Genomic DNA, 20,589 nt, shown 5'->3' on the forward strand with positions numbered 1-20,589 from the left:
CTTCCCGGCTCGCCCCGCCTCCCTCCGCCCGCCCCCGCCGGGCTCTGCCCGCCCGCCCGCGGGGTGCGCGGCCGGGACGGGGCTTGGGGCAGCAACAGGGGGGCAGCAAGAGGGGGGGCAGCGGGACTGCTGCGCCCTGTGCTCGGCACTGGCGAGGCCACACTCCCAGCCCTGTGTCCAGTTCAATTCGGGAAGGACACTGAGGTGCTGGAGCAGGTCCAGAGGAGGGCGTCGAAGCTGGGGAAGGGTCTGGAGCAGGCTGGGGGAAGAGTGGCTGGGAAGCTGCCCAGTGGGAAAAGACCTGGGAGTGCTGGTTGACAGTAACTGAACATGAGGCAGGTGTGCCCAGGTGGGCAAGACGGCCAGTGACATCCATTGGCTCGTATCAGGAATGGTGTGGCCAGCAGGACCACGGAAGTGGTTCTGTCCCTGTACTCAGCACTGGTGAGGCACCTCCAGTACTGTGTGCACTTCTGGGCCCCTCACAAGAAGAAAGACACTGGGGTGCTGGAGCGGGTCCAGAGAAGGGCAAGGAGCTGGTAGAGGGTCTTGAGCACAAATCCTATGAGGAGAGGCTGAGAGAGCTGGGGTTGTTTAGCCTGGAGAAGAAGAGGCTCACGGGAGACCTTCTCGTGCTCTACGACTCCCTGACAGGAGGTTGTAGCCTGGTGGGGGTCCGTCTATTCTCCCAGGCAAATAGTGACAGGACAAGAGGCCCAATGGATCCCTAGTGGTAATAAATCCAGAGCCACGTCCCATCTTTGGGGGTCAAAGTTGGGGGGGACCTGGGCTGCCCCTCAGGTGACAGTGCTCCACGACAGCACAAATACTGCCATCTCCAAATTCTCAAACTCTTCCAGCAAGTAAAACATTCTGCATAAAAATAAAATTATAAAAATAAAATTATGTAAAAATGGCCAGGGAACCATTTTAAACTGTTTTGACACCCAGTACAAAGCACAATTCTTGGCTGTGAACTGAACACTTTCCAGCTTCCAGACTGGCACCAAAAGCAACAGGGTGCTGCAAAGACTTCAGGGAAGTTTTCAAGAGGAACATATGGATTCTCCAAAGTATTGCAGGAGACACAGTAAAAGAACATCCTCTGTCTGTGGATCTCTGTGGAAATGAGGAAAATAAAATATTCCGCTAGCAAAACTTTTAATTGCACAACAATTTGTTTCAAAGCTTAAAAACATGAAAAATTAGCATAAGAAAGTTCAGTTCTGACTAAAAACTTGCCACATAAACCAGCATCTCCAGTTTGTAAGAAGAGGTGCTGATAGACAACCTCCAAATACCCACATCCAGAGAGTGTCCCAGGGGACACTGGACAGGAGATTCCAAGTTACTTTACCATGGCCAGACCCATATCACAGGTTCTTCAAGGATATTATCCAGGCATCTTGAGCAGCGAAACCTCCAGCTGAGTGCTCCTCCAGCCTTCAGCAAACATCTTTCTTGCGAGAGAAGTAAAAATCTATCCCTCTGTCCTTGTGCTGCGCTGGCGCCTGTGCAGGTCCCCTCCTGCCCCTGGGATGGGGACTCCCTCTCTGTGGTAAATGAAACATGAACAGGGAGAGATTTACTGATGTTCCAGAGTGAATCTGGTCCCAAAGCAGTGCTAAAATGCAGGAAAACGTGGACAGGGCGCTTCTGCTCCCCAGGTCCACTACAAAGGCAGGAAGGCCCGACAGGCACGGCTCTAGGCTTGGATTTAGGAAACCAGGGTTTCTGGTAAGGTGAGCTGGAAAAGCTGGTCAAAATGGAACTCTTGCCTGGCAGAGGAGCTTTTTGGCTTCCAGTTTCGTCACTGCCTCAAACCAGTGTCTCACCAAGGAGCTACTTCACAGAGTGCCTTCTCTGATCCCAGAAGGTCAGTAATCCAGGCCCTCCAACAGCATGGCCGAAGCAGAAGGCTTTGCTTCCACTAAACTTTCCACTCTTGGCAAAGGAATCTGGCCTGAAAAATTTGGTACTGCACCTTGGGATTAAAACCTGAAACGGAGACATGCTTCATTCTTCACTGAACGTAGTATGACATCTAAATTTGAGGCTCCACAAAGTATCCTCACCTGGGAGGAGGCAGGGACGATGCAGAGGGGGAAGGCAAAATGCTGAAAACTCCTTGTAATACACAAGAATTGGTTACATCCATTTCCTTCCACACCTAACTCCTCCAACAGCAGCAGCCCAGGCAGCAGATACAAGCCTTGACATGCTGCAGGATCAGCATCTCAATCTGTCCCTGTTCTAAAGGGGAGATACACCCAAAAAGCAAAGTGCAAGGGCCAGTCCCCATAGTTACAGGTCTTCTGACTCCAGTTTGGGTTCACTCAAGCATGGCAGGAAGTTGGGGTTTTTTTCCACCTCCTGAACACAGAGGACAGTGAGTTGGCTCCTTTCTGTCCACCTACATCAGGGGGTGGTCAGGCTATGGAGGTCTTGGAGATTCCCCATCCCTCCCTGCTGGGCAGTGGGGATGCCAGGAAGGATGCTCTGAAGGACATGCTCTGGCTAAGCCCTGCTGACTATACAAAGCTGATGGGATAGAGACGCAGCTAAAATTTACATCATTCACCACAGCAGATAGGACAGACAGAGCTAAATAACCCCGGCTGCAGAGTCCCTGTGCAGAGCTGGACCACTGCTGTGAGGTAACGTGACTTTGCATTAAAGCCATTTTTCCCTTTATACCCGAGAGAGAAGAGCAGAACTCACAGACATTCCTACAGACACAGAGCAGCCCCCCTGGAGCCCTCCCACCCCATCCCAACCTTCCCAGTACTCACAGGCCTCTGGCTGATGTGTCGGCTCCACTCTGGGGCTGTCACAACTGGCTGTGGGTAGGTCTCACCTAGAGTTACTCCTGCCTGGGAGAGAGCAGGACTACTCAGTGCCCAAGGGCTGTGGATATCTGCTCCCTTTATGCCCTGTAGCTCTGGGACCCACAGCCGGACGTAATCCCCCTGCAAACAGAACCAACGGGACAGGATCCATTCAGTAACAACCTCCAAGTGCTTCCCAGCAAGGATGTTTCTTAACAGGAAAGAGAGACAGAAGCTGGATTCCCAGGTAGAGAAGCTGGTGTAGTACAGCATCAGTTACTTCTGACAACCCTTAGCCCCTCCTGCATTAGTGCCTAAAGAGAGACTTGGATGCTGGAGTTCTCCCAGGATCACTCTGCAGGCAGAGGAGGGAGACAGAGGTGCGTTTTTGGTACTGTTCACCTGTCCTGTTTAGGACATCCTGTGATGAAGTCACTCTCAAGAAGTTTCCAGTGACTGAAGGAAATTAGGATGACTAGCTCAGCTGCACATTCTTGTGTTCCTGAATCTCTCCTATTAACTCTACTTCTGTGTCCCTTCATAGGACTAATTTCAGATTTCTTGTCAAATCCTGCCAGCTACAGTGTTAACAGGCAATAGTAAAGCCTGCCAAGAAGCTAAGGAATAGTGGTGGGAGCAGGTAATCCAGTATGTGAGCAATTTATCTGCTCCCACCACTTAGAGAGTCAGAGGAGTCACAGGTTTAATCTACTCTCCAGCACCTCCCAAGGAGCAGCTCTGTCTCGCTGGTCCCTCCTGAGCTCTCCAAGAAGCTGCTCTGTGCTCGAGGAAACGTCTGTGTGAGGCACTGATGGGATGTGGCTGTGACCCAGAAGAAATGGTGATGAAACACTGAACACACAGACCAGGGCAGTGAGGGTGTGTGAAGCACCAGCCTCCCTGGGGACAGCAGCAGATTGTCAGTGTCACATCTTCCTGTGCACAACGAGGAACCTGCCTGGCTGTTGGCAAGGAGACACAGAAATGCTTTTGCAGCAGTAGCCACACAGCAGATTGATCTCCTCTGCTCCCTGAAAATACCACCTGTCCTTCACTGCACTGCTCATTGTAAAGCAGCCAAACAAGACTTACATTCCCATCGTAATCCAGGCCTTGTTTAATCACGTTAAACTTCCTGTTGTCCCGTGGGTCGTTGCCAATGCCAGCACTGTATAACCAGTTGCCATAATTGCTACAAACATCATAATCCACCTTGAGAACAGAGGGAGAAAACAGTGAGAAGAGCTGGGCTGGCCCTCAGTGAGTCTTCTCTCCCCGTCCACCCCTTAGCTCAAGGGAAAAATTCCTTGAATGGCAATCACTCTGGGGTGGTCAGAGCCCTCTCAAGTTGTAGGTACAGACATCTGGCTGCTTTTTACACCTGGGATCAGCTTCCCAGATCACTTCACTTCATGGTCCTTAAGTCAGTGAGATCTATAAAAGTCTAACCAAAATCTCTTTCTCGATTTCCCTTTTTCAAGGAAAATCCTTCTCTTTCTGCCCTCATCTGGCAGACTTCACAACAACAAGCCCTAGATTTTGTGTGCTCGTATTCCGAAACAGCAGCAGCCCAGAACATTTCAAATATGAGAGAAAATCCTTCCTGGCCAGTTACCCAGACACCACAGACTGACAGAATCATGACAGTGTGTATAAAGATGCAAACAATGCAAACACTGCAGTTTTCTCCCACTTTTCTCTCATCAGGTTATTTCTCATCTAAGCAAATAAAAAGCTCTCAAGGATGCTCCTGTAAAATGAAACAAGGCTTCTGGAACTGGCACAAATGAGAGCATAACATAGCCCAATCCAAGGGCTCTTCAACTGGGCAGCATGGCTTAAATTCAACGCCAAGAGCTTTCCAGCTGTAGGACAATTCCAACCCAGCTCAGGAGGGGAGTGGAAGTGATAGCAAAGAGGGTGTGGGATCTCTGAGCATTCCTAGGAGGGGTGTCTGTGATGCCAAAGCAGCAGCTATGGCAAAAAGAGCTGGCTCAGTGCTGTTCTCGCTTTACTGCAGTCACAGCAACAACCAGTCCACACAGGGATTTTTCCAAAAATCCCAGCCACTCCTTAAAGTGAGGAGCTCAATGCACCTGGACGGCAGAAGGCACAGGAAGTGGGATCTGCCAAATTCCCATTCTCTCCCCCTGAATGCCGGGGTCAGGGTGATCAGCAGCCAGCTTTGCTCCCTGTGCTCCAGGCTTCCCCTTTCCAGCAGCACTTCCTCCAGCCCGTGAGATGAACGGAAGAAAGATGCTATGGGAGGCCTGATTGTGTGATTAACATGCAGGAAAGCCTGTGTGGGAGGTAAGGGCAAATCCAAGGGGGACTGGAGGAGACAGGCTCATTTCCCCCTCAGCCTTGCCCCTTCCTGGCATTCTCTTCTGTTTGTTTCTCTGCCCTTCCTTGGGGCCTGACCCTGGGAATGAAATCAGTGAAGTCAGAGCAGAGATATTCTCTGTCCAGGACATGAGAGGTCTCTGGCCTTTCCCCTGGCTTCAGTGGGTTGCAGAGAGCTTGTGCCTTGGTCTCCCTGCCCGTCTGGTGTGGATGGCACACACAAACACTTGGTGGGCCTTTGGTGGCAGTAGCAGGGATGAAACAGGCATTGCTTTCCCTTTTTAGAGGCGAGTGAGACCAATTTCAGCTCTGTACTGGCCTCTGCCCTCCTACAGCCATGTCTCCCCCACCAAGCTGATGTGTCCTGTAGGCTACTCTGGGAATGCCACCAGGTTACAGTAACAGAGCTGGACACAAGCTGAAAGGATGGGACAGAAGGGAAGAAGGATCAGCCTGTGCCACACCAACCTACAGTGGCCATCAGCACCTGGGGCTTCCCGAGGTGCAAGGGCCAGTGCAGAGTGCTAAATCCTGCTTCCAGCAAAGCTGATAACATCCATGTCCATAGGAATAAAGGTAGGTAACACAGGGAGCATCTGTCTAGTATGAGACCTTTCAGGTTTTTCTCACTTATGGAATAGGACCTGGAAGGTTCTTGCTCTTATCTGGAGAAGCATCATTGAATGGAGATACTAAAACCCCTTCTGGAGGATCCTGAAGTCATGCACAGTGTTTTTGTGCCAGCCCACTGCTGCTCACAGCACTGGCATAGGAAGATCACACAGATCTTCCTCCTGAAGCCAAAGCCATCTCAGAGCCCAGGTAAAAGGAAGCTCAAAAAAAAAAAAAAAAATCTACATGAACCAAAAAGAGCTCTTTTAACTGCAGATAATGGTGAGGCAAGCAGGCTTTCTCTGTCCCTTCAGCACTCCTAGTGAGCAGAGTTCCCTGACCACCAGTAGCCTCTTGTATCCCAAACACAAGATCTTTAATGTGAGGCTGACGTGAGTATTTGGCCTTTTTCAGTCAGTACCAGAAGGATCTATGGGGCCTGAGGTCAGAGAAGTGACCCAGCCATTTAACTGAGCTTGCACAGCTGCTGATTGATATCTGAGACAGGAATTGGTGCTCCAGTTGGCAGTAACTCACCAGAACGAAGAGGGATGCCTCCAGCCAGGATGGAGCTCTCTGGAAGCTGATCCAGCTATTGTTCATACTTGCCTGTTCTTGACTACACGGCTTCCCTGTCCACAGCAATCAATGCAAAGAGGCTGTGCCAGCACACATTTCTTTTTTATGTTCTATTTCTGGGCTGCCCTCCTCCCCAGCCTCTGGGGTGGCCAAATCAGAGCATTGTTAACATAATTTATGTTTCGAAAGTTTTCTCAAGTGTGACAGATCTCTGGCTAAAACCCTGCGTGGAGGATCAAAACTATTATTGCAAACTTCCCAGCTACATCTTGGCTGATGGCAGCTTCACTGTGGCAAAATTCCCTTTACTTATGCGAGCTTTGGGAAGTTCATATCCTGCAAGCAGCACATACACGGACTTAGATCAGCCTGAAAGTTACTGATCATCTCCTGTATCATTCCTTGTTAGTCAGAGCTGTCCTCCTGCCTTCCACTCAGGGCTGGGAGCACAAACAAGTCTGGGTACACAAAGGGTTCAGTCTTACCAGCAGGTATTCAAACCATTCTGCCCCCATCCTCCAGTCCAGGCCCAGGTCCTTGGTGAGGAAGCTGGCGACGTTCTGCCGCCCTCTGTTCGACATGAAGCCTGTGGCACTCAGCTCTCGCATGTTGGCATCCACGAAAGGAACCCCAGTTTTGCCCTCTGCAGAGACAAAACACAGTGCTGGGACACGAGGACATTTTTGGGCACTCCTAAACCAACCCATGGCCCTGCATTCACAGCCCTCCAAGCGGGAAAGACGATGCCAGCACACAGCGGCAAGGTGGGATTTCAGTGAGGTGGAGTGCAGCCACTAAGAACCACTGGAAATTAAATGGGAAATCATATGAAAGTTAAGATAAGGAGAATTTTTGGCAAGGAAAAAAAAAAACCGAACCAAAACACAGCGGTACAGAAAAATCTCAGACTGGAAAAACAATCAGGTGGATTGCAGGGAATTTTGCAGAGTAGAATATACAGACAACAGTGAGATGGGCCAAGAACAGAAAGATTCTTGACAGGTGACTAATAGAGGGACGTACTGGACAAATCTCCAAGGGTTAGTATCTGAAAAGCAGACAGTTTGTCTATTGTTAAGGAAAAGATTTATTGTGTCTGCGTGATTTATTGTATCCTGTGTGCAAGTGGATACACGTGGCACTAACATGAAAAAAGAAATGTAGGCATGTATTTCACTGATTCTGATGCTTCAATCTGTTAATCTCCCTAAATTTTGAGATCTTATGCTTGCTATTCATGTTACAATATAAAAGCCAAAGAAAAGGCTGTGGGATTACAAAAGATGTGGTTCCTTCTAAGTTTGCTTTAACCTTGTAACCAAAAACAAAGAACCAAATGTAGCAGGCATGGCAATCTAACATTGATAAGAAGGGCTGGTCAGCCTCTGTGTGACTAAACAGAAGGGACCAGCAGGTGATAAACACTTCCCCCTTGGGCAGGAAAACCTAACTGCAGAACCTGGCCACTCATGACACCCTGTGGTCCTGCTCCTGTACGGTGCTCAGTCTGGGAAGGGAAGCCAAGTATCCTGCACACACCCTCACACACCGGTGGTGCCAGTTGAAATGACAGCTCCCTACAGAGACCCAGCCAGCGTTAGGGCAGGTGTGAACACGCAGGCACGTGTGAACACGCAGGCACGTGTGAACACGCAGGCACGTGGAAACCAAAAGCACACCCAGCCAAACCTGTGGTTTCTACTGACCTTTCCAACAGTCAAAGAGCTGAAGGTCCTTTTTCCAGGGTATCTCTTTACTTTGAAGCCCTGTTGAGAAAAATAATGAACTGCTGATGAAGAAATAGTGACGCAGGCAGTTACTCACACAACAACACAGCCTGAGGCACCTTGGCTGACACAAGGCATTAGGGTGAAGCTCATCCTCTCAGTGCCATTATAAAAAAACCTTCTGCAAGGGTTTAGAGACGACCCATTCCTCCTTCCAGGTGTTGCAAAGGGGTATCTTTTATATACAGACGATGCTCAAGCCCTAACAGATTTTGATTATTTCTTTTGTTGATGTTTTCTATTTTTTTTTTTAATTAAAACCAACTCAGACTTCACAAGTGGCAAGAGATGTGCTCTGGCCCAAGACAGTATTTTCTTTTTCCTTTTACTATTTTCCTTTTACTATTTTCCTTTTACTATTTTCCTTTTACTCCAGGACAATGTTTATGTGAAATCTGCTTCTGTAGCAGATATTAAACCCAGAATTACCTGGCAGAAGCCCCTGCAGTGGGGTAGGAACAGATGAGGGAGATGATTTAATGTTTGCAGGATCCAATGGCAATTACAGCCTTCTGTACAGTGGAATGGAGGCAGAAGGGACAACTCAGCTCTAGCTGCAGATATCCAAGGTCAGGCTTACCACTGGCTTCCAGTGCCATCAAAACAGCCCCACAGGCGTGGCAGATGTGACACAGGCCCTGAGGGAGATGTGTTCCTGTGCAGCCACAGCTGGATGCCAGGATCTGACCTAGAGCATAAAAAGCAGTGCTCTCTGCTTAGGTACAGGCAGCTACATCACCTGGAGAACAGCTCACCCAGCACAGGCATCACCTCTTAAGGTTTCCTGACATATGGACTGGATATTTGTGGTTGCATGGAGAGTTCAGACCCCCAGTTCAGGTGCAGACTCTTGCACATTAGTCACTGGGGCTGGAGCTGAATCTCACTCTGATTCCTACATAGTGTGAGGCAGAAAGAATATCTGGTTTCTAGGGATTCACACTCCTGGGTCAGTTCCTGCTCTGGTGAATGTGGGCAAGCCTGGAGCCTGGGTTCTACCCAAAGGTGCAATGTGTCTGGAAACAGCATCTTCACTCTGATTGTTCTGCTGTTTCCCACAGATGTGTGTTAATAATCCTCCCCATATCAGGTGTGGGGCTCAGTGTCTGCAGAGTGTCCAGCACCACGGTGGTCACACCACCGCTTTGAGAAGAACATTTGTACAACTTCATGGCAGCAGCCTGTTCTCTTATTTTCCCTGTGGTAAGACTGCACCTTTCCTCTCCAAATGTAGCGATCCACACACACCTCTTAGGGAGAAAATCCTCCTGCCGTACTTCAGGGCCACGAACCGAAAGTAATCCCTCCACAGCAGTTCAAACAGGACCCTGAAACACAAAGAGTCACTGTGGGTCAGACGAAATTACTGAATTGGGATTTTCCTTCCACAGCAGCCATCATTAACACCATGAGGTTTATCCACAATTTCACGGACCTTCCCACGATGCCAGTTCTTTCCCAAGCCTACTTACCTGGCTTTGCAGCTGGATGACTACAGGGAAAGCAAACTTTGCATGAATCACCTGGGAAGCTTCCCTTAGCTCGAGTGCAGGAGCAGAATTTCGGGAAACGTGTTTTTCATCCATCCCTACCGGGATGCAATCCTCCAAAGAGCAGGGCGAGGGCCTGATTCAGCTTCACACTTCCTCATGAACAAATGTGTCAGCACATTCCTGAGAGCTTTGCCTTGATTTAAGCAATAACCTTTGTGAGGGACTTGAAGACACCTTTCAAAAGTGGTTGATAGTGCTCTAGGTCGTGAGATCAGGTGACAGGCCCACCTCAGCCTCTGAGGCCTGCTTCAGCTCTCTGGCATACTGGAAACATTCTGCTCAGCTGATGTTTAGGCTGATAAGATCCTTCTGGAAAATCTCATTACAAAACAAGACACTGCCCAAATGCTAAAAACTGGTGTCATAATGCTGAGGTTCAAGGAGTCCCTCATGTGCAACCACCACGACCTGTACTTTACTGTACCATTGTCTGCAGTGCCTGGGAGCTTGACAGATTCATTTTTATAATTATTAATCACTTTAGAATACTAAAAGCACCACGGCACCCCAGCTGCCAGCAGGCTGGTATTAGATGGAAAAACATGAGTATGTTCATTTCTTGAAATCTTTCCTCTCTTAATTGTCTTCTAAGAAAAAAACAACCCCAAACACACACTTGAAGAGTGTTGATATTTTATCTGTCATTTGAATTTTAATGAAATTGAGTATTTTGGCCAGAATTGTTGGCAATTTTCCACCTGCTCTTCACCAACCACTGTGCTGTATGACATATTGCAAATGTAACAAACCAATATGAATATGCAGTTCTAGAGTTTGCACAGACTTTCTAGTTTGAGGGTTTTTTCCCATCCAGGTCTAGTGTTAGGCCAGGCTCTAACATGAACCTGCTCCTCCATGAGAGTGATTTGTACAAGTCACACTGTTGCTGAGACTTTGGTGTGAAACCCTGTTCGTATCCTTGGCATGAGAAACCCTTTAGCTTTTATTTGTAAATCATTCTTCCTTCTCATCTAACCCATAATAACAATACAGAGACAGATGGTGCTGATTTACTGAGATCGTTTTTAAAAATCATAAACCACAATTTCCCAGCAATAATAATGACAACTGGCATTCATAATCTCTACTTGCAAAGTACCTAAAGCCTCTGAGTGTCAAAAGCAGATTAATAAATCCTGAAACAGAACTGCAGTGCAACCCAGAGGAACCAGGCAGCAGGCACAGGAAAAACAAACATTAATTAAGGGGAGTTAACAAATCACTCTCCTGTGTGTGAGATGCTGGTTTCCCATTCAGAGAAAACAACATGCTGATGGTGCAAGGACATACCAGTATGTGCTCTGATTTGCTGTTCTCTCTCTTTCATACTTCTGGATCTGCTCATAGATGTATCGAGGTGAGATGCAGCCCAGTGCCAGCCTGAAAGCAGAGGAATTGTGTCCTGAATGCCATGCAGGACTCACAGCTCAGAGGGAGTGGAGGGGCAAGTTTGTGTTGAGTTGTTGCCTAAAAGGTTTTGCTGGGTTTGCAGTTCTGCCCCAAACGGCTTTAATCAAGTTCTGCAACTTCTTTGCAACTCCTCAAGAGAGAGAATCCTATTCCAAGAAACAAAATCCTCCCCTTCCCAGCATATGGCTGTTACAGGAGCCTCCAAGCTACAGAGACAAATCATTTCACACAAGTTTGACAAGTTTTGCCTGAGTGATTTGATCAGCTGCTGACTTAGTGCACCAGTGACAAACCCAAAGTGGATCTATAATGCCAGCCTCTGCATCACCTGTCCTACCTGTCCTTACACTACAAACCTCCTTATTATATGCCAGGGCTCCTTTTCCTGAAGAACCTCAACATCTTATCTGAGCAACCACAGAAGGCTTGCTGAAAATCTGAGGCTGGGCAGGAAACCTAGGGAATCAAACCCCACTCTGGCATTTCAACCCACTGGGCTCCTTCCATTTGTTCCAAGTAAGTGCTGTGCAAGACAGGAGAGAGCTTCCAGACTCCAACCTCATCACACAGGGGTTAAGGAACAACTTTTACCTTGATTTTCCTAGAAATGCATTTAACTGCCATTTCCACTATGGCTTGTGGAAACATTTTATGTTCTAATGAATTCTGAAAAACAGGAAGAAAGAGCCTGAAGAGTTTTTCCTCAATTGTTGACCAGTTCTGACACTTAGAAATGGCCAGTATGAGATGGGACTGACTGGCTGCAATCTGAGCCACTCTGATTTTGATTATCTGACAGAGGAACATTTTGAGGCAGGCAGATCTGGACTGTCTGCTCTGGGCAAAATGGCCAGCTTGGAAAAACTCGAGCGGAGCCACAAATAAACTTGTGCAGCTTCAGTGGTCCTGGGATCCCGACTATAATTCCGAAGTGCCACCAGATGGAGCCATCCACTGCAACCATCAAAGCACAAAGCTGGGTGAAAACAAGAAATCCTGACCTGTAACAGCCTCAGAAAAACGTTTCATATCACAATTCTGTCAGGACAACACTCCAGATGCTCTCAGCTTAGGCTGAACTGGGTTCTGCTGCTGCAGTTTCAGTCTGGAATTAACTCTGCCCCTTCCAGCACCAGAGACTAAATCACCTAACCAGGAGTCAGCAAAGAAGAGATCCTTCTGCAATAGGAATAATCAGAAGTGTCTCTTCTACCCACAGAAGAAGACAATGGCAGTGAGGTGAAGTGACTTGTCCCACAGTATTCAGGAAACCAGGACTGGATCGAGTTCTGCTACAACCCTCTCAACACATGGAAGCTGTGCTGCTTCCCTACCTGCTCCCAACCACCCCTCACCTACAAAACAAAGCATGAAGCACATGAGTCCCTCCTGTGCCCTGCCCACATTGGTGGTCCCAGCACACAGGGCTCTTGGCACAGTAACTGCTACAGTGCAGCAGTTCCTAATTGCAGGAATGTTCCCGAGGAACCACACCCAGACCCCTACCCATGCCCAGTAGCACTCAGCAGACAGGTAACATCAGTTTGGGATGGGAGCAGAAAAGGAGTTTTCCACAACAAAAATCTTTACCATGGTGCAAATTTGGTTGAGTAATCCATTCCCACCAGCCCATTCCGAGACTCCTTGTAAGATGCAACCAGGTTCTGTGCGTGCAAAAGAACAAAAGGTTTGAACACTTTACAAACAACCTGCTAAATATGTTTTCTCTCCTTCTGGAGGCAGAGCAATCTGGCAGGGCTGGGCTCCCTCTCATGGCTGCCTGCAAGGATTACACAGCTGCCAAATTCCTGCCTCCAGCGCACAGGAATTAATCAGGCCAACAGTTTTCATTATAGCTGTGGGATGTGTGTCACGAGCTGTGCTCCCCAGTTCAGCCTGGAGCACGTTTCCTTGCACAAGCACTGTGCACCTGGTTGTGCTTGCTCCCTGCCCATTCCCGTCTGACTCTGGATCAATAATGCACTTCCAAGACCCAGTGGAACTCTCTTGTCCATGTGGTTGCTTGTTTGGGTTTGAGAACCTGAGTCTGACAGGTCCCTGCACTCAGCTGCAGGAACCCACATTTACAGCAGGGTGCACATCTTCCATTTCCTGAGAGCTCCATGGACAGTGCAGGGGACACAGGGAATCCAGATCTCTCCTTGATCCCCTTCACTGCACAGGTTACAATTGCTAAGGGGCTGTTCTACCTCGCTGGGGAAGACAATACTTGCATTACAAAAAAAGAAGGAGCAGGTTTTCCAGCACTGTTTGATTAATGCTTGACCAAGAGTAGAAGCTGTGCATGCCTGTGCTCATTTTGGCTGGGATGGAGTTAATTTTCTCCACTGTAGCTGGTCTAGGGCTGTTTTGGATTTGTGGTAAAAGCAGTGCTGATAGCACACCAGTGTTTTCGTTATTGCTGAGCAGGGCTCGCACAGCCTCAAGGCCCTTTCTGCCTCTCTCACCACCCCACCCTGAGTGGGCTGGGGGTGCACAAGGAGTTGGGAGGGGACACAGCCAGGACAGCTGACCCCAACTGGCTCAAGGGGTATCCCAGACCATAGGATGTCATGCTCAGCACATAAAGCTGGGTAAGGAGGAAAGGGGGATGTTTGGAGTGGTGCCTGTTTGTCTTCCCAAGTAACTGTTACATGTGGTAGAGCCCTGCTTTCCTGGGGATGGCTGAGCACCTTCCCGCTGATGGGAAGTATTAAATGAATCCTTACTCAGCTTTGCCTATGCAAAAAGCTTTTGCTTTCCCTAATTAACTGTCTTTACCTCAACCCACGACTTTTCTCAACTTGTACCCTTCTGAATCTCTCCTCCATCCCACTGGCAGGGACTGAGGGAGCAGCTGCTTAGGGCTGTGCCTCCTGGGGTTAAACCAGGACAATGATCCCCAAGAGCAAAGGAATGCGGGAACTTCCTCAGCAGAGCAGAAAGGATGCCCTGAGGCACTGGACACAGCACAGTTCCTAACCCATCTCAGCCTGACAGCTGCTCCCCCCTCTATCCACAAAGCTGGTGGGGTCTGATGCTGTTGGAAATCAGCACACGTGTCTTTGAATTCACACAAGGCAAATTTAAGGCAGTTCCTCAAGCTAGGCCAGGAAGAAGTCCAAAAACTGGCTGCACAGACAAAATGCAGTCAGCAGCAGCTTCACTCCACCAAAGCAAGGGAGCAAGAAGCAGCTGTAATTATCGGCTACAAGATTTCAAACCAGACTACAGGAACCTCCAACTATTTATAACTGTGGGCAGAACTTGGGTTAGTTGTTCCTCACCCCAATTGCAAGTGCAGCTCCTTCAGGCCACTTTTCACTCCTCCAGTATGGGGGAACTACTTTGCTGATGACATGGGACATGAAAAAAGGCAAATCAAGATAAAGGAGCTAAAAGATTTTGTCCCAATTCCCAAAAATTAACGGAAAAAAGAACTTCAGAGGGATGGCCACTAAACTAGGTTCCTAAGTATTTGACATACATTCCCAGTTCCTGGATGACTTCTTTTTGGTCTAGTTTGCCTCTCTGAAAAACTGAAATAATGCTATTTCTCTGCTTTGCAAAGTGTTATACAGGAGCTAAGGAAATATTGTTAGGAAGTGAAATTGCAGCCTCACCCACTTGTACAGCCATGTGTACAAGGGGGAGGATGAAAGCAAGGAAATGCAAGAGTTACCGTGTCCCAAAAATAATATTGCAGCCTCATTAAAGCCTGGGTCTCTCCTCCACTGCAGGGGAAGGCTGTTCGTGGATCAGTCACAGGATCTGCCACAGAAAACACCATCATATTGTTACCCCCCTTGGAAAGGTAGGGAGCTTAAAATCTAGGGATGTTCAGCAGAAAGGAGTCTGCTTTTGGGACACAAGAGATTGTGTGGTCTTCCTTTAAAATAAGGGTCACATCAAACATATTAAAAAGCACTAAGATGTTTTCTACCCAGCTGCAGGGCACCTCCTCCACAGGGAATTTACCTTCATTTGCTATATGAGTGGGCAGAGGTTTAGTTACAGTTGAAAGGGCAACCACTGCCTCCATGTCTTGATTCTCAGAAAGAGGCATATCATAGAATCACAGAATCACAAAATGGGTTGGGTTGGAAGGGACCTTAAAGATCATCTCATTCCATCCCCTGCCATGGGCAGGGACACCTTCCACTAGACCAGGTTGCTCCAAGCCCTCTCCAACCTGGCCTTAGACACTTCCACGGATGGGGCAGCCATATCTTCTCTGGGCAACCTGTGCCAGGGCCTCCCCACCCTCACAGGGAAGAATGTCTTCCTAACATCTAATGTAACTCTCCTCTCTTTCATTTATCTCCTGAGCACAAGTTGCCTCTCCGTATTTACAAGGAGACATCTTTTCTGTGAGAGAATATGATGTGCAGTGCAAGATGTCTGGTTTATATTAACCACCAGATCTCAAGTGCAGCCAGTACAGGTGCCTACTTCACCTTGGCTGAATGTCTGTGTCCTGGGAATCTGAAGCAGCCAACTTGCTTTGCAAAACCACGTTTTTAAAAACGGGTCTAAGCAGGATATTTTTAAGAACAGAATCTAGGTAGGATTTCATGGGAGCAACGGCCAAATTGAGCTTTCTTACCCTTCTGTCCAAAATCCTCCATTGTAGGGATGCACCCTTCTTCCAGGCCTGGAGCCAGAGGCTTTAGCTGCTCTGCCATCCGCAGGGTTGGCCGGACCTTCGCCTCAGATTCCACCGCCCTTCGGAAATGGGTGTAGACATCAGGCAACCTGCACAGGTGACAGCACAGTCAGGTCTCTGCAGGGCGGTTTCCTCGGCCCCTGCACACAGCACTCACACACCTTCCACAGGGGGAGGATTAGCATTCCAGGCTGCGCTCCCCTGGGGCAGAGCACACGTTTGTGATACCTCTCTATTTGTATCCTGCCAGGCACAATAGAGGAAGATGCCCCTGGGGCTAGCAACCTTCAGAAGTTCAGCCCTTTGCCCCATTTCTTTCTGCTTCTGATGCAAATTGTGCCTTTTCAATTTAAGGCGTGTCCACGAGGGCCAGATTTCTCTCACCTAACTTCTGATTAACACAGAAGGCTGACCTCAGTGTAAAAATCTGCAACCTCCTGGTGCCTTTTCAGTCAAAGGAGAGAAAAAGGCACTTTCATGGCCTGACTCTTCTGCCCTATTTTATACATTTTCTACAGAATACCATCGATCACTCAAACTCCATCAGCTACATCCCATGTGACTACTGAGGGAGCCATGAAAGAGTCCACAGGCAAAGGGCTGCTGTCATAGGCAGATGCATTCAGTCAGAGTGGGTAATGGAGCAATCCAGGCCAGTGTCCCAGGAGTGTCACCAATAGTAGGCCAGCAGGACCAGTGCAGTGACCATCTCCCTGTATGTGGCACTGGTGAGGCACCTCAAATCCTGAGTTCAGTTCTGGGCCCGTCACTACAGGAAGGACATTTCGGTGCTGGATCATGTCCAGAGAAGGGAACGGAGCTGGGGAAGGATCTGGAGCACAAGTCTGGTGAGGAGCAGCTGAGGGAGCTTGGGAGGCTCAGCCTGGAGAAAAGGAGGCTCCTTTATTCCTAAAGCCTGAAAGGAGGTTGTAGCCTGGAAGGTCAGTCTCTTCTCCCAGATAACAAGTCACAGGACCAGAGGAAACGGCCTCAAGTTGTGCCAGGGAGGTTTAGATTGGATATTAGGGAAATCACTGAAAGGGTGACTAAGAATCCGACAGGCCACCCAGAGATGTAGTTGAGTCACCATCCCTGGATGTATTTAAAAGTGTAGATGTGGCACTTAGGGATAAGGTTTAGTGGTGGGCTTGGCAGTTCTGGGTTAATGGTGATCTTTAAGGTCTTTTTTGACCTAAACGATTCTGTGATTCTATGTCACAAGGATTCTGAGGACTGCAGACTGAGTATCCAGACTGTGCTGGTCCAAACTGCTGGAAGGGCAAAGAGAAATCAGTCCTCAGTAAATGCTCAAACACACACCTTGGCTTTATGGATACTGAAATGGAAATCCTGCTAGTGCAGAGGGATGAATGTGCCCCTTCCCCTCGATGTGCCATAAACACAGATGGACTAATGGGTCCCTTCCCTGTGGGACCAGATGACTAGGAGCCCTCCTGAAGAGTTCATTGGAGTGAGAAACAAGTGGGACAGTGCAGGAGTGAGTGACACCATGGAGCAGCCCACCTGGCAATAGGCCTGAAGGGAAGGTCATCCCGATGATACAGCGTGGATGCCCAGAATGTCTGAATCTTCACCCCGTGCTCCTTACACACCTGGCACAGCCTCTTCTCCACATCCAGTTCCTCCTGCGTGGCCTAGGGAGATCAAAATAGTGAGGCCAGGGCTGCACAGCCCCAGCTCCCATGTGCACACAGATCCTGGTCCCTTGTCTTGCCCTCCTCCCTCATCTCCACATTTAGCTCTGTCCCTTTGGATGCACACACACAATCTCTGAGTTTTGCCCCAGCAAGGACTCCCACTCAGAGCCTACACCATCCCCATCCCAGGAACTATCCAGTTTCCCCAAGGTTAACACCACCATTTGGTTGTGGAAGAAACCTTTGCAACCTAATTTTATCTTTTAAACTATGTCACTTCAGTATTTCCCTTACCTCTTCGTGGAAAGCCACGGCGCTGACAGAGCCCAGCTGAGTAATCAGATCACGGACCACATCTTCTGGCTTCCCCTTCCTCACAACCAGGGTACTACAAAAACAAAATATTGGCCTGAGTTGTTGTTATTTATGTGTACAGGAGGTCCTTGTCTGAGCCCAGGCAGGCACCCATGGACTAGTTCTCTACGGAGCACAGACCCTGTGTGGAGGCAGATAGACAGGATTTGACTAGCCTGCATTTTTTAGGAGCCAGTGAACAGAGCTTGTAAGCCTCTGGGGCTTAGTTTGTGTCAAACATATTTCTGACACTCTGGATGCCTTAGAGAGGATCACTGGGCACAAAGCCAGGCTGTTACCTAAAAGTGAATCTCTTCATCCTCACACACTAGTGATTGAAGAACTGGCTGATGCGACTTGTCCAGGTTGCCCAGAGAGGTGCCAGGTGCCCCATCCCTGGAAACATTCAAGGTCAGATTGAGCAGGGCTCTGAGGAACCTGTTCTGGTTGAAGATGCAGGAGGTTGGACTAGATGACCTTTAAAGGTCCCTTCCAACCCAAACTGCTCTATGACTCTATGATCTTTTACTAAGCGAAGCCAGATGTTTACCTGGTAATGGATTCTTCAGGCCCTGGTCTACCCCAGCTATGGTTCTAAAGGCATAATAAAGGAGGCTCCTCTGGAGACCCCCTTACCACAGTGCAGCCTACCACAGACTGAGTTTAGAGGGACAGGGCATAAACAGATGTAACTCTCCAGTCTCACAGGGCAGAATTCATGTTGATCAGCCTCAAGCCAGCTCCTAGGGAAAACTCCTAGGGACAAGAAAGGACACATGCCACAGTCATTGCCTACATCTCAAAGGCTGCCATTCATGTCTCCAGTTGTCAGGGCTCTGGACAAAGCACTCAAGGGTGACACCCATCTGTGGTATCTGATTTTGAGAAAGCAAAAGCCCACATGGCACAGCCTGGAATGCTCTTTGTTCCCTGTGCAGTCACCACAGCAAGTCATCTGAACAGTGGCTACATAAGGGACCTTGCTGTACCTAACAGAAGGGCTGTAGCTCTCAGAAATAAACCACCATCAGAGCTCGGAGCACCGGACATGATTTGACTCAGAGCACAGGTATGTGTTGAAAAAGAGTAGGAAAACAGAAATATACGTGTTATTTGCACGGTGCTTTCTCAACTACCTTCCTTTTTTCTTGAGCGTTTCCCTTAGATCCTTCACACTTTCCAGCAAAAACCGGAGCCGGTGGGGCCCTGTCTTGGGGAAGCCGAAGCAGTGGGTGCCCAGGTAGTGCCGCGGGTCGAAGCAGTAGAGAGGGATCACGAAATCTGCGTTATCCTGAGCCCAGTGGAGCACCTGGAAAAAACACAGAGGGGGCCGTGAGAGCTGCCGGGGGCGGGATGCAGCGGGCATCTCTCCCCATCCTGCCCACCAGCGGGGCTGTCCCCACGGAAAATCCCATACCTGGTTATCGTGGGCGCGCAGGTCGCAGCGCAGCAGGCAGATGACCACCCTCGACATGGTACCTCGGGGTTAGTGCTGCCTCTCCCGGCTCGGCTCTGCCCTGCGCCCGGCCGGGCTCTGCGTCCCTCTTCCCGGCCCCTTCATCCCGCCCCGCCGGGGAGGAGCCGCCCTGCCCCCGGCTCCCTGTGTCCGCCCCCGCAGCATCCCCGTGGGACGGGCACGTCCCGTCCCGCATCCCGGGAGGGCGGCGGGAACGGGGCGAGCTCATTTCCCTCGGTCCGGGATCCCAGCGCTTTTCCTCTCACCGGAATCCTGCCCCGGCCGGGCGCACTTATTGCTGAATTGGCGTGGGGTTTTTTTAACCTCGAAAATCTCTTTTGTCTTCCACACATCAGCATCAGGAGGTTGTAGCCGGGTAGAGGTCGGTCTCTTCTCCCAGGCAACCAGCAGCAGGACAGGAGGGCACGGTCTCAAGCTGCGCCAGGGGAGATTTAGGTTGGACGCTAGGAAGTTCTTTACAGAGAGAGTGACTGGGCATTGGAATGGGCTGCCCAGGGAGGTGGTGGAGTCACCGTCCCTGGAGGTGTTTAAGAAGAGACTGGATGTGGCAACAGTGCCATGGTCTAGTTGACAGGATGGTGTTAGGTCACAGGTTGGACTCGATGATCTCAGAGGTCTTTTCCAACCTAGCTGATTCTGTGATTCTGTGATCTGTTGCAGCGTGGCCCCGTTGTGCTGAGGCTCAGCCGCTGTGACACCGACCCTCTGCAAGGGGCAGCACTCGCCCAGCTCTGACAGTGTTGTTAGTGTTTATCCTTCAGATGCCAAGGCTGCGATAGGATGGCCACTGGCACAGGAACCAGCTTTGCAGAGAGCTCTTCACCTGCTGACCGACAACAAGTGAGCTGTAGATTAGCAATAATTAGTGTATTTAGTTCCCACCACTGAGAGAAGAGGCTGAAGTGAAGAGGCTTTGTCTCATCCTATAGTTTCCTTAAGCTGACATTGGACACCAGTGATCACACATCCCTTACTCACTGAATTGTCCCTCGGGATCCTTTTTTTTCACTCAGCTACTCTCATAAGAGGAAACCAAGCACAGGAACAGGCTGCCCCAGGGAAGTGGTGAAGTCACCATTCCTGGAGGGATTTAACAGATAACAGATGTAAATGTGGCGCTCAGGGACACAGCTTAGTGGTGGATGTGGCAGTGCTGGGTTAATGGTTCGACTCCATGACCTTCGAGGTCTTTTCCAACCTAAACGATTCTACAATTCTATGAAATGCTTGGCTCAGAGGTCTCTAGCCACATGCTCCCCTTGTGTAAGTCCAGTGGTTCTCCTGGAGTGTGAGAGAATGGAGAAAGGGGTTAAAATGTTGCA

General features: G+C 49.2%; 1 protein-coding gene across 2 annotated transcripts; it reads right to left on the reverse strand.

Moving 5' to 3' along the window:
* Nucleotides 1-1,146: 1,146 nt before the first annotated feature.
* Nucleotides 1,147-19,354, reverse strand: LOC116789941 (cryptochrome DASH-like). Of its 2 annotated transcripts, none has more exons than XM_032694299.1 (14): nt 19,208-19,354; nt 18,927-19,099; nt 17,731-17,824; nt 17,303-17,433; nt 15,719-15,867; nt 14,795-14,883; nt 12,703-12,776; nt 10,993-11,082; nt 9,398-9,477; nt 8,069-8,128; nt 6,848-7,005; nt 3,921-4,040; nt 2,793-2,969; nt 1,147-1,553 (listed from the first exon to the last, which is right to left on the reverse strand). In XM_032694299.1, exons 1-14 carry the CDS (start codon nt 19,262-19,264, stop codon nt 1,446-1,448), a joined length of 1,560 nt encoding a protein of 519 aa, XP_032550190.1. In that variant the 5' UTR covers nt 19,265-19,354; the 3' UTR covers nt 1,147-1,445. The 2 variants fall into 2 exon arrangements, with proteins under 2 accessions (XP_032550190.1, XP_032550180.1); XM_032694289.1 differs by lacking the exon at nt 1,147-1,553 and adding an exon at nt 1,787-1,998 and having other exon boundaries at nt 19,208-19,301.
* Between the last annotated feature and the right edge of the window lie 1,235 nt (nt 19,355-20,589).

The sequence above is a fragment of the Chiroxiphia lanceolata genome, chromosome 1 (genome assembly GCF_009829145.1).
Source record: "Chiroxiphia lanceolata isolate bChiLan1 chromosome 1, bChiLan1.pri, whole genome shotgun sequence".
In the NCBI taxonomy this organism is placed as follows: Eukaryota; Metazoa; Chordata; class Aves; order Passeriformes; family Pipridae; genus Chiroxiphia; species Chiroxiphia lanceolata.